The 12,786-nt window shown below is 36.8% G+C and overlaps 1 protein-coding gene across 1 annotated transcript in view; it reads right to left on the bottom strand.

Moving 5' to 3' along the window:
- The window catches only part of atrnl1b (attractin-like 1b), a 110,892-nt gene that overhangs the window by 90,748 nt on the left and 7,358 nt on the right, over positions 1 to 12,786 (bottom strand). Inside the window, exons 6-13 of the mRNA XM_030163213.1 lie at positions 9,192 to 9,366; positions 8,519 to 8,606; positions 7,685 to 7,946; positions 5,216 to 5,399; positions 4,938 to 5,092; positions 3,847 to 3,931; positions 1,688 to 1,902; positions 249 to 367 (exon numbers count right to left, since the gene is read on the bottom strand). Coding sequence (XP_030019073.1) covers positions 249 to 367; positions 1,688 to 1,902; positions 3,847 to 3,931; positions 4,938 to 5,092; positions 5,216 to 5,399; positions 7,685 to 7,946; positions 8,519 to 8,606; positions 9,192 to 9,366 — 1,283 coding nt within the window. The remainder of the gene's footprint in view (positions 1 to 248; positions 368 to 1,687; positions 1,903 to 3,846; positions 3,932 to 4,937; positions 5,093 to 5,215; positions 5,400 to 7,684; positions 7,947 to 8,518; positions 8,607 to 9,191; positions 9,367 to 12,786) is intronic.

Genomic DNA, 12,786 nt, shown 5'->3' with positions numbered 1-12,786 from the left:
ACAGGTACTGAACAGTTTATATCTGTAGATGGTTTGTGTCACCGGTGGCTGTTTGGGTCTCTATGGGTTAATATATAACAAACATATAAAATCTAACATATGCGCCGATTTCCCCAGTGAAGGTGCCCCTGAATTCCCAGCTGACAAAAGCTCCAAGAACAGTTGTTTTTTTCTGTCTGCGTGTTTGTGTTTCCAGGAGCTGAGCACAAGATTGGAAGTGCTCCAACGCCCCCTGCTGGACCACTCACAGAGGTACAATTGCTGGCAGCGGAGATGCACTTTTTGTCATCACACCACTGGCATCCGTTGGTGTTAGCCGTACAGCTGGCACAATCTGAGAACCGGTAGCAACGCTCGTCCACCGTTGCTGGAAAGAGATGAGGAAAGGAAGAACCAGCATGAGCTTAAGATGTGTCTATAAGAAGTGCATATATAGAAACTGAATGAACGTATGCACAATATGTATTGACAACAGGGTGTTAACTGAATTTAATGATAGGGCACATTGAAATAAACTGTGAAATACATTGGAAAAATTTAACTCAAAGGGTACAACAAAAATTTGAATTATATGTTTAATTGAGTCTTACACTTGTTTCCTCATGATTAGTAGGGGTACATATAATGTATATAAAGAAAGCTCTGATTAATATACAGTTGCGGAAAAAAATTATGAGACCACCCTTGTTTTCTTTAATTTCTTCTTCGTTTTAATGCCTGGTACAACTAAAGGTATATTTGTTTGGACAAATATAATGATAACAACAAAAATAGCTCATAAAAGTTTAATTTCAGAGCTGATATCTAGCCATTTTCCATGGTTTTCTTGATAATAACCCAAACCACTTCAGTTCTTACATCAATATCTATGGCACTGTACTGACAAAAACAGTGCTTTTAGGCATTCCACGTTTTCTTTTCTGTCTGTTTTAGTCACATGAAGCACACAGGAGTTAGTACTTGATTGCATAACCATTGTTTTTGATGACTTTTGATGGTCTAAAAACAATTTTCCGTGACTGTGGACTTTGCTTTCCCAAACAACAATGATTTTTATTTTAATTTTTATTGTAAAAACTACAGACAAACCTCTTAAACTGTGCTTTCTTTCCAAAACAAAACATTAACAGTACTAATTGTTATGTTATGGAGTTACAGTCATTAGTAAAACGGGCAGGCACAGCTAATAGAGGTCCCTTCACTCTTGTAAATATAAAACAATTTGCTGTCTATTGAAGTGTCACAGCTGTAGTTTGAGCTACATTATGAGGGTGTATGAAAAATCCATCTCTTATGGGCAATTAAAACTGGTATAACAGTAGGTCCGGTGCGTCATCCATCACCGGCATCCCTACGCTTCCCACAAGCCCCTGAGTGATTCTCAATGTATAAATAGATGACAAATTTAACCTTAAACGGAAACATTCTGCATAAATGGTCCTTATAATTAGCACACTAGAGCCTTAGACTGCATTGCAACTTCCTGATGAAACACTGAGGAAAAACCTAATAGACTAGACTAAAGAAATGTGAACAACCAGAAGGCAAGAACCAATCAGTAATTAATCTCTACTGCATGTTAAGAATACTACATCAATGCAGATTAATCCTCCTGCCTCCTCTTTTCTTCTGTAATTCTCAAGTGTAAAGTCAGATTAAGACCATTATTTCTGAATGTCTTTCTCACCAGGTTTAGGGGGGCAGAATGCAGCAGGACTGAGGCTGCCGTTCGACATGCTGGGCTCCCAGGGAAAACAGCGGCCCTTGGTCCAGATGCAGCGGACCCCCGGACCAGCTTTCACGCACCCCTCCTCTGCCAAGAAGGCCTGGCAGCTGGGGGGTCGGTACACGAGCACGTCGTTGAGCAGCACGCTGGAGAAGCCCCCGAACAAGTACATGGACCTGAGTATCAATTAAAAAAAAACAAATCCAAGGTTCAAGGGAAGGTTTACGAAGATGTAGTTTAGCAGAGTATAGTCCATTCCACAGTAACAAAGGCAGATCGAGTACAAACACTGACAAAAAAAGCAGCCGCATGATTAATGTCCAAAAACTTAAATGAACCCACACTGATATGACTGTACTCTATATTTGTTTAAAATTTATTTCTTATTCCTAGGTAGAGTCAAAACACATTTGGCCACAATTCAGATGCGAATTTGCTAAATTTACTCCAAGTGATTGTAACAATACCAACTGTAAATTCCTCATTTGATGGCACCTGTATTCAGAGAACTTGAAATTGAAATTCCAACACTGCAAATTCATAGAGTTTGCAATATTACAGAGCAAAAGGATGATAGCTCTGTGTTGGAAAAAGTCACATCCACCTACAATAGGCAGTTGCTTTAATGCTATGGCACAATGTATGGCCCTGGAGAGAATAACATATACAGATGTGTTAAAAATTATCAGACCACCCTTGTTTTCTTCAATTTCTTCTTCATTTTAATGCCTGGTACAACTAAAGGTACATTTGTTTGGACAAACATAATGATAACAACAAAAATAGCTCATAAGAGTTTAATTTCAGAGCTGATATCTAGTCATTTTCCATGGTTTTCTTGATAATAACCCAAATCACTTCAGTTCTTACATCAATATCTATGGCATTGCACTGACAAAAACAGTGCTTTTAGGCATTCCGTGTTTTCTTTTCTGTCTGTTTTAGTCACATGATACACACAGGAGTTAGTACTTGATTGCATAACCATTGTTTTTGATGACTTTTGATGGTGTAATTTTTTTTGATGACTGTATAAATATATGAAGGTATCTGAAAACCCTTTGTACAACTTATAAAAAAGGCAGATATTGGACAAATCTTACAGGAGGTGTAGGACAAAACACTGTCTGCCTCATTGTATTATTGTAATGTTTCTTCTGTGGTATTTGAATGTGAACGATATTTGGAAGTGTGTAGTGCATTTGACTATTCATATAATTTATTTGTCCATTTATTACCTTTAAGAGTACGAGAGTGGAGTGATGTTATGTTCATATGATGGGGTGGGGGTTAATTATGCATTTTCTTTCAAAGTAACACTGTACAAGTGAATATTGAATGTTTAATATCTATACCAAAATCAAATAAAGATACTGTTAAGTTTTTGTTTTTTTTTATATGTAAATTCAGGTTTCAAAGCATGTGTCCAATATAAAACCCTCCAAAAATTCCAAGTACTTGTGTTAGCATGGCATGGTCATAGTAAGCCCGACATGTTTACTCGTAGGTTTTTTTAATATATTTTTTTGCATCTACAGGGTGGGGAAGCAAAATTTACAATGAACGTTTAGTTGTTTTTTCTCAGCAGGCACTACGTCAATTGTTTTGAAACCAAACATATATTGATGTCATAATCATACCTAACACTATTATCCATACCTTTTCAGAAACTTTTGCCCATATGAGTAATCAGGAAAGCAAATGTCAAAGAGTGTGTGATTTGCTGAATGCACTCGTCACACCAAAGGAGATTTCAAAAATAGTTGGAGTGTCCATAAAGACGGTTTATAATGTAAAGAAGAGAATGACTATGAGCAAAACTATTACGAGAAAGTCTGGAAGATACTATTAAAGAAGAATGGGAGAAGTTGTCACCCGAATATTTGAGGAACACTTGCGCAAGTTTCAGGAAGCGTGTGAAGGCAGTTATTGAGAAAGAAGGAGGACACATAGAATAAAAACATTTTCTATTATGTCAATTTCTTGTGGCCAATAAATTCTCATGACTTTCAATAAACTAATTGGTCATACACTGTCTTTCAATCCCTGCCTCAAAACATTGTAAATTTTGCTTCCCCACCCTGTATATGATGACTATCTGAGCCAAGTGTAAGACTCACCCATTGCTGACCACGGCTGAGTGACCAAAGCGGTTCACATCCCTGTGCAGGTCTGGCTTCGGCAGGAGCCTCCACTGATCGCAGGCTGAGGAAAACAGGGGGATATTCTTTATCTGTGTGCTTATATATTCACAGTTCACTATTCTACGACAATGCATTTCTATTACAGTTGATGGGACTGACAAAAATAGTAACTTGTTTCAAAACAATCTAAAGCAGGGGCGTCAAACTTGTTTTAGTTCATGGGTCAAATACAACCCAGTTTGACCTTAAGTAGGCCGGATCAGTAAAATAATAACAGAATAACCTATAAATAATATCAGTGCAAAATGTTTCTTTTTAAGACTAAAAAAAGTAAAGGCAAATTATGAAAATACTGTTTTATGTCTTATGTTTTATGTCTTGTTCTGTCACATGCATAGGGACTGCAGATGAAAAGTAGTTATTTTTACTAATTTTGGCATATTTATATGGGTGCATTTTTTATACAACAATGTTCATAAATATGCATGATCCCTATTAAATAAAAAAGAATAAAATAAAATAAAATAAATAATTCTTTTGGAGAAAAATAAGTGCAATTTTAACAATATTATGCCTCAGTTTTATTATTTACACATGTGCATTACAACTTAAAGATCACAGTCGATCTACAAAAGCAGAAAACATTTAGTAACAGGCAGAATACTGATAAAATTGCACATTTTCTACTTAAAAAATTTCAGGTTGTACATGGTTATTCTGGTTATTTATATTTTTCGCAAAAGAATAGTATGTAAATGTAAATATTTTCATGTAATTTGACCTTTTTTACACTAAAAAGAGAAAAATTTGGAGTTGTTATTATCTATAGTTTATTATGATAGTATTTTACTTGGGATCAAATTGCTCCGTATGTGGCCTGTGAACTAAAATGACTTTCAAACTCTTTACTATTAATATCTTCAGTGTAATTTTTGCATTTCACAAATTCATCCAACGGGCCGGATTGGACCCTTTGGCGGGCTGGTTTTGGCGCCTGCTGCATGTTTGACACTCCTGATCTGAAGCATGGTTTTATTATTAATTACTGTCTCTTAGAAATCTATTACCAATGTCATAGGCGAGGAAGTCAGCAGAGAAACACTTGGCTCCATTGCTAAGTGATGTGTCATTGTGCGTGTTGCCGCCAAAGATGAGCAGGGTGCCGCTGAGGAGCACAGCTGAGTGCAGATACCGTGGATAACCGCTCTCTCTCAGAATGAACCTGAAACATGTACATGACAAGAGTGTAAAGGACAAATGTAACAAGAAAATCACACCACACCAGCTCATATATGCAGACCCCAAGTACATAATGACTGGGGTGTAAGCATATGTGTTCATTTACCATGTCCTTGTGTTAACATCATAGCGGTAAAGGTCATCAACGAGGCCGTATTTGTTAGCGGGTAGAGCCTTATAGCCGCCGTGGACGTAGACGCTGCCACTGGTGCTGTCGTACGTGCTGCTGTGACCATAACCTCCCTGAGGAACAGCACCTTTGGTCTCAGGCACCAACCATGTGTTGGATTCTGACAACAAAAGCATACGTGGGAAAGAATGTTTTTCAGATAAGAATAGCATTTAGCACAACAGACGATCCAGTCATGCGATCAAAAAACACTTTGCTCATTATCCTCCTAAGATCCAGGAAATGTCAGCAAGGTACAAGCTTTTTTTGTTTTTTATTAAATAAGTGCCTATACTGGAAACATCATGATGCAACAGTTTTTTCAGACGCAGTTTTAAACATTTTTATGGAATGTCCATTGTGGTCGACAGTTTTCTTTTCTTTTTTTTTTTTTATATAAAGTTGTGAAACTCTTGTCCGCAAATGTGGACAAAAAAGCCATAGCTGGGTCTTAGGAGGTTAAGAGAATATTTGTTTCAAACTACTTTAATATTTTTAGGGAGAAGAGTGTGACAGTGAATGTGACAATATCATTTGCACATCTGTAAACACATGCCAATGTTTGCATCTCTCCACCACAGTCTAACTTTTCTTGTGACAGTTTTATAATGAACCAAAAATATTTATATTATTCTCTATTTAGGGTTCCTACAAGTTCACTTTAAGATTTTATGAGACTATTTAGAACAGAATTTAATGATCAATTCACAGCCATACCGGCAAAAATTTGTGACTCCTAGAATTTAGGAACATTTATTTATTTACTCCAACGGCCTGATTCCCACCGTTCTGAGTCATTTCTCACCGGCGGCTGCAAAGTTAGCAATAACTGGTTTCTAATTTCAATATAAATTCCCGGGTTGGAACGGGTGGATCTGAGCGGAATAACGCTACTTTTTTGCAGTTTGGACATTTAACAGACACATTTAACAAAATACAGCAAACAAATTTATGATAACATAACTTAAGACTTACCATATCAAATTTAATACCTTTAAAAGACTTTTTTTTAAAAAGTATTAAATGCAGATTTGTAAATTCAAAACTTTTAGCACTTTTTAAGACACAGTGGAAACCCTGTCTATTACTATAATTATTTGTTGCGTTTTTGCCATTAATTTAGCAAAGCATCTGCTTAAACCATTATATGATTACTGAAGATTCAAGTGTCTACAGCTGAGCATTTAGCATTTAGGTTTGTTTAAGTAATTTCCTCACTGACAGAAAAAGAACATGTTACAAACTTGTGCTGGAGCAAGGTGGACTAACTGAGTACTTCTAGTGAGGACAACCTCTAAAGAATCATTATGAACAGACAAATTCAATCTGTATCGATAACTGTTATGCATATTAGTATCTTCGTGCATTATCTTCTTATCTTTGAAGAGCAGATTATGTTCCAAATTTAAACTGAAAATTGAAAAATGTCAAATTATTGCTCGGAAACACGTGGACTTGGAACGGACATCAATTTTTTAAGCTTTACGCAATCATTCAAAACCTGCAGTTCTCGACAGAAATGATATCAAATAGGAAAAAATCTTTTAGATATTATGTTCAACTATACTGAAAATAAATTTTGGAGTAAAATATTGAAAAGTCTCTGTTTTATTGACATGAGAATGTGGTAACACGTGGACAGGCTGCCATAGTAACACGTGGACGACTCTTTACCATTGTATGCATCACCCAAAATGTTGACTTATTTTTTAAAACAACAAACCAGACATAATCACAATGCTTTATTTAATGTATTTAATACTAACAGTGTTATTTACAACTTGTGGTGGTCCATACTGATATAGGTAACAGTTCACAGATAGTCTTTTTAAATGTGAATTTTCACATTTTTTAGATACAATTTTTAGCATCAAATTTGAGCTATATTTTTATGTCTGGTGTAAAAAGTACAATCGATCAAATCGGATGTAGCCTAACTTTTTTCCACAAGTGGTATTTTAAAAAGGATAACAGTTCCATAAAATAAAGATCTTTAGCTAAAAAAATGAGCCCACTTGATAAATAATGTGTGCAAATTAACTTTTTCATGTTGATGTTCACTTTCGCTTGACCAATGAGGGTATGACGCCCTCTCTTGGTATTTAACTTGGAGTACAGTCTGCTTTTAAAAATCTTACGTCTCACCTGTGGCTTTTAATATAATTTAGTTTATAAGTTACAGAGATATGCATTTTCTGGTAATATTTGACTTGAAAAGACAGATATGATTCTTGGACCATACTGTATAGCCACTATATTAACACGTTTCTTAATTTTACATATAATGATTAAAGTACTTCATCTGTGCTCAAGTTAAAAATCCCCAAATCTAACAAATAAGAGAGGGCCAAAAGAGAAGCACAGTCAAAGCTCTAAAATCCCATGGTGTCAGTGGCTTTGACTCACTCAGATTGTACTCCTGAACGTTGCTGATGTAGCTGTAGATAGGGGAGTATCCAAAGATGACGACCATGACAGCCTCTCCACTGTCCAGCAGGACGCCGTGAGCGGAGTGACCCTCCACGGCGTACATCTGCGTCTGAGCCGGAATGCCGATGGCAGGATTTTTCCGCTGCCATGTCCGACTGGGTATGTTGAAGACCCAAAGCTCATCTGTCACGTTCCCCCAGCCGGCCTCCAGTTTCCCACCAAACATGTAGATGTCATCCTGAACAGAGGAGAGGAGCAGAGGTTTGGCTCAGAATACAACCCTAGTGACAAAGCATCTACTAAAAGTGAAAGAGAGGCTACATAATGCTCAAATATAAGCACTGGGTATAAAGTGTATATAAACCTCGTTTAAATTCACTGTTAGTCATGTTTTCAAAGCGATCTTCTATTGATGAGGACATGATGATGGTTGTAGGTGGTGTGTATTTATAGAGCACCAAATCACAGTGATACTTGAGTGCAAAGTAACCATAAAAAAAAAAAAAAAAAAAGCAAAGAAATATATAATAGCAACAGTAAACTAAAGTACTAAAGATCAGGAAGATAGAAGACACTTTACTGAGTAGATTAGAAGATATAATATTTGCTGTAGCTATTGAAAAATAAGGATTTTATGTACAAAAACAAACATCTTCTCCTTCGAGAATGATGGTTGTTTTTTTCTTTTATGACTACATTTTTATTGCTTTTTTCATTCCATCTAATTCCCGTTCCCTCCTACGAACAGCGGAGGTTTCCTACGTTTGAAACGAACCCAGTGAGATTACAGCGTTATTTGTGTCTGTTTACCTGGTAGGCAGCGAGTGAATGTCCGTATCTTGGCAGAGGGCCGCTATTGATTGGGACTGTGTTCCAGATGCCACTCTCCAGGTTGTAGCTGCAGAACATTAAAGTTTAATTACAGCCCTCAAGTTACACACAAAGGTGTTCATTACCCTCATGTTAAAAAAAAGGCATACACCTAACCTCCTATTAACCTTTCCGACACCAAAAGTACAAATACGCTCCGATGAATCTTAACATAACTCTAAATAAACCAGGAGGCCTCATCGCAAGATCCTGAACCCAAATACTGAGATGATGGAGAGAGTTTAAAGCTAGGGCATGACTCAGGGGAGACATTGGCTGTGGATTTTATCTGAGGAGTCATCCAAGTTCACCAAAGCAAAAATAAATAAATATATTCTGACTTCAGCATTTGAAAACAAAGCTGATACACCCACAAACCACAGCACTGAAACCTTTACTCCCACCTTTGCCATCTGACTGAGAGAAACAGGTCGTCCTGCTGTGCAGCTGAGTGAGACTGATAATACTCTGAGAAAAATCAGACTTTATAACTCTCCCTTATTTGACTTAAATATGTACTCAGTTATTAAAGATAAGGACATGGTGAGGGTTTAATCCAGAACATGTTAAATAGAGTCATTTATGCACTGTCACACAGTATATTAGAACTTACTTGAGAATCATCTGGAATGAGCTGTAGTTGAAAGTGTAGCCGCCCACAACCCACATGACCTTTTCCTGCACTACAGCCTTATGGGAAGCTCGAGCCAGAGATGTGCCGAAAGGCTTGACACTGGGCAAGACCCAGAAGGACTCGGTTGAAGGTACAGTTAGAGAGCAGTCTGGACCTGCAGAATTAGAGTGGAAAAAAAAACACATTTACAGCTGACTGCAAAAACGATAAATGAACACTGTTACTATGCTGTGGTTAAAGGGGACCACAGTTCTCATTATAGAGGCTTTGAAGATAAACACCTGCATTTATCTGATGTTGGCATTTCAAACATAATACATCAAACTTTAAAGGTCTGCTATCGAACACAAACAAAACCATGCCTGCTCCCTAAACGAACATGACAAGCCGGGAGGCGTGATTACGCTCAGCTGTGTGAATGAGAATGGTGTGCTGAAAAAGCACATGCCTTGGCTAATCATTCTGTCAAGTTTCATCACACAAAAGCACTCGCTTCTCTCCAGCGGGAGGCACATAATAACGCACTGTCACAGGGCTTACCAACTTGTTACCAATCAGCGATATGACGCAACACAACACAGCTGTTCGCACTTGTCCGATACAGTCTTGATTACATCTTGCTATGTGCATAATGGCCACGAACAAGCGAGGACAGACAGACGGCAAATGGCAGCATGGTCGCAAAAGTATTTTACAGGAATGATCAGATTTTAAGGATTGGAAGGCTTCGCTCAAGCTCACTTAAGACTCAGGGTCCCTGCGGGGTCTTAAAAAGTCTTAAGCCTTGAATTTATAAATCTGCATTTAATACCTTAAAAAGTCCTTAAAAGATATTAAATTTGTGAGAAGGATAGGCAAAAAATAAGCTCCTGCTTGTGGCCTATTCCTTTTTTTGGTTTTTGTGTTTATTGTGATTGTTGTACTGTGTGCTGTAGTTACTGTGCAAACCAAAAATAAACCATTCATTCATTCATTCATTCAATTTGATATGGTAAGTCTTAAGTTCTGTTGGCATAAACCTGTTGGCTGTGTTGTGTTCAAATGTGTCTGTTAAATGTCCAAACTGTAGTCGACTTAGTTCCACCTGTTACTACCTGACAATTTATACTGAAATTAAGAACTGATTATCACTAACTTTGCAGCCCCTGTTGAGAAATGATTCAGAACATGCAGCCCAACACATGGTCAGCTGAGAAAGCTGACTTCAGGAACTTTAAGAGATGGCTCGCAAGCAAAAAGTAACCATGAGGAAGAGCAGTTTTTTTCTTTTTTTTTTTTCTCAACTTGTCTTGTCCAGCATCATAACAGCAGAATGGTAGTCTGGCTGCCTTTTTGCGCTAAACAAATTTGCTTTGCCAAGGGAAACTTTATAAAGTATATGAGGCTCCCTTAATATTCTACTGTCTTTATATTGAGTTTCGTTGAACCACAGTTCGATGCCAGACCTGACATGAAGGAACGGGGGGAAGGAGAAGAAAGGGGGAAAAGAGAAGAGGAGAGTGAAGGTGGGAGAAAAAGGAAGAAGAAGATGAAGAAGACCCCCACAAGAAAATATCAACAATACCAACAATGACAACCATGGTGATAATTATACTGGCAACAAGAACAAGAACTGAGAAAATTGAGGAAGAGCAAGTTTAATAACACCTGGTTGGAGAAAAGATCATTCTTCACCTGGTTTACATGAGTTTTCCTAAATTCTAGGAGTCACAAATTTTTGCCAGTATGGCCATAAGACAGGCTGTGAAATGAGCATTAAAGTTGTCTTAAAAAGGTCTTAAAAAGTCTTAAATTCAACAATCCAGAATTTCTCCCATCAAAACTTGATAAGGGCTTTGAAAGATGGAAAGAAAAGGGTTTAGAAGTTTTAGACCAGTTATTTGAAGGAACTATATTAAAATCATTTGAACAACTTAAAGAAAAATATGATTTATCAAACCAGGACTTTTTCAGGTTCTTACAAATACGAGACTACTTAAACAGACATCCAGAACGGGAAAAGCTCTGCTCTCTACCATCTAAAATAGAACACTTTTTAATTTCAACAATAGATGGAACAGTGAAGAAAAAATTTATATCATATTTATATAAGATAATAAATGAGGATATGGGAGAGAATAATTTAGATATTAAAGAGAAATGGGAACTAGAGATGAACATAATAATTTCTGATGAACAATGGGAAACTTCATTTGAACAGGGACATAAAACAACAAATAGTCCTAATTGGAGGGAATACGGATGGAAGCTAAAAATGAGATACTTCAGAACGCCTCGTATAATATCGAGATGGAGCAATACCTCATCTTTGTGTTGGAGGGGTTGTGGCTTGGTAGGAGACCATACACATATATTTTGGGATTGTCCAAAATTATCAGAATATTGGAAAAATATTCAAAGAGAAATAAAAGCATGTTTGTCCATAGACCTACCAATGAAACCATCACATTTTATACTGGGCATAATACCTGAGGATCTTCAGGAAAACAGTCAAACAAAACTGCTTAGAATACTTTTATTGATTGCAAACAAAGTAATAACAACCTCTTGGTTAAAGCCACAACCCCCCACAATAGTCCAATGGAGGGATAGAATTCAGGATGTGTACAACATGGAATATACCACTGCAGTGTTACAAATGAAAAGAGAAATATTTATGAACAACTGGACCCACATTAAGTCACATTTTAATTTGATGTAAGTGTTGTTGCTTTTCACTGTTGTTGCTGTTGTGGATTGCTATTTTGTTCTATCTCAGATTCTGAAAGAATGTCAAGGTTCTACCATGTTGTATTTTAATGGCTGATGTTGACCTCTCCTGAATATTCTGGTCCCTGTAGCCTTGGACTTGATACAACCATGGACTACTACCCCCATTAAGACTGAGATGTATATGTATATATATGTATGTATGTGTATGTATATATATATATATATATATGTGTGTGTGTGTGTGTGTGTGTATGTATATATATATATATATACATATATCTCTGGTATATAATGATTTGTTACAATGCACTGTATGGCTACACACATGAAATCTAAATAAAAAGAAGTTCAAAAAAAAAAAAAAGTCTTAAATTTAACTTGTAGAAACCTATAAGAACCCTGAAGAATACATGGGTTATTATTTTGCTACTAACTAACTTTTCCTGGTCCCACTTCAGTTAAACACTTGCTTCTCCTTCACTATAATTGAGAGTCTCTAAGGAGGGGAATTTGTTTCATAAAATATTCTGAGACTAATAATTCTTTGCACTTTAATATTGTTTGACAAAAATCTCAGTGACCTCATGTTCTACTCCAGCCTCACTGAAGAGTTTTCTTAACATGCAAATACTGTTCATTTCTTTAAGTGTACTTGAGTTTTCCTGCTTCTATAAAATCAACTTTTTATCTTTGTGAGCTGAACGCTTCGGGTCTCCACATTCTACTTGTAAATTCTGCATACAAGATCACAACTGGCTCCAGAATCCTTAAAATTACATCTTCGGTGTGCATACGCAAACTTTTCTCCTTCACTAGACGACTGTGAGAACATCTTCAAAGTGTACAATTCTGCCCACAGAGG

This window comes from Sphaeramia orbicularis, chromosome 19, assembly GCF_902148855.1.
Source record: "Sphaeramia orbicularis chromosome 19, fSphaOr1.1, whole genome shotgun sequence".
In the NCBI taxonomy this organism is placed as follows: Eukaryota; Metazoa; Chordata; class Actinopteri; order Kurtiformes; family Apogonidae; genus Sphaeramia; species Sphaeramia orbicularis.
The sequence above is the reverse complement of the archived record's forward strand: the minus strand, read 5'-3'. Positions and strand labels throughout refer to the sequence as shown.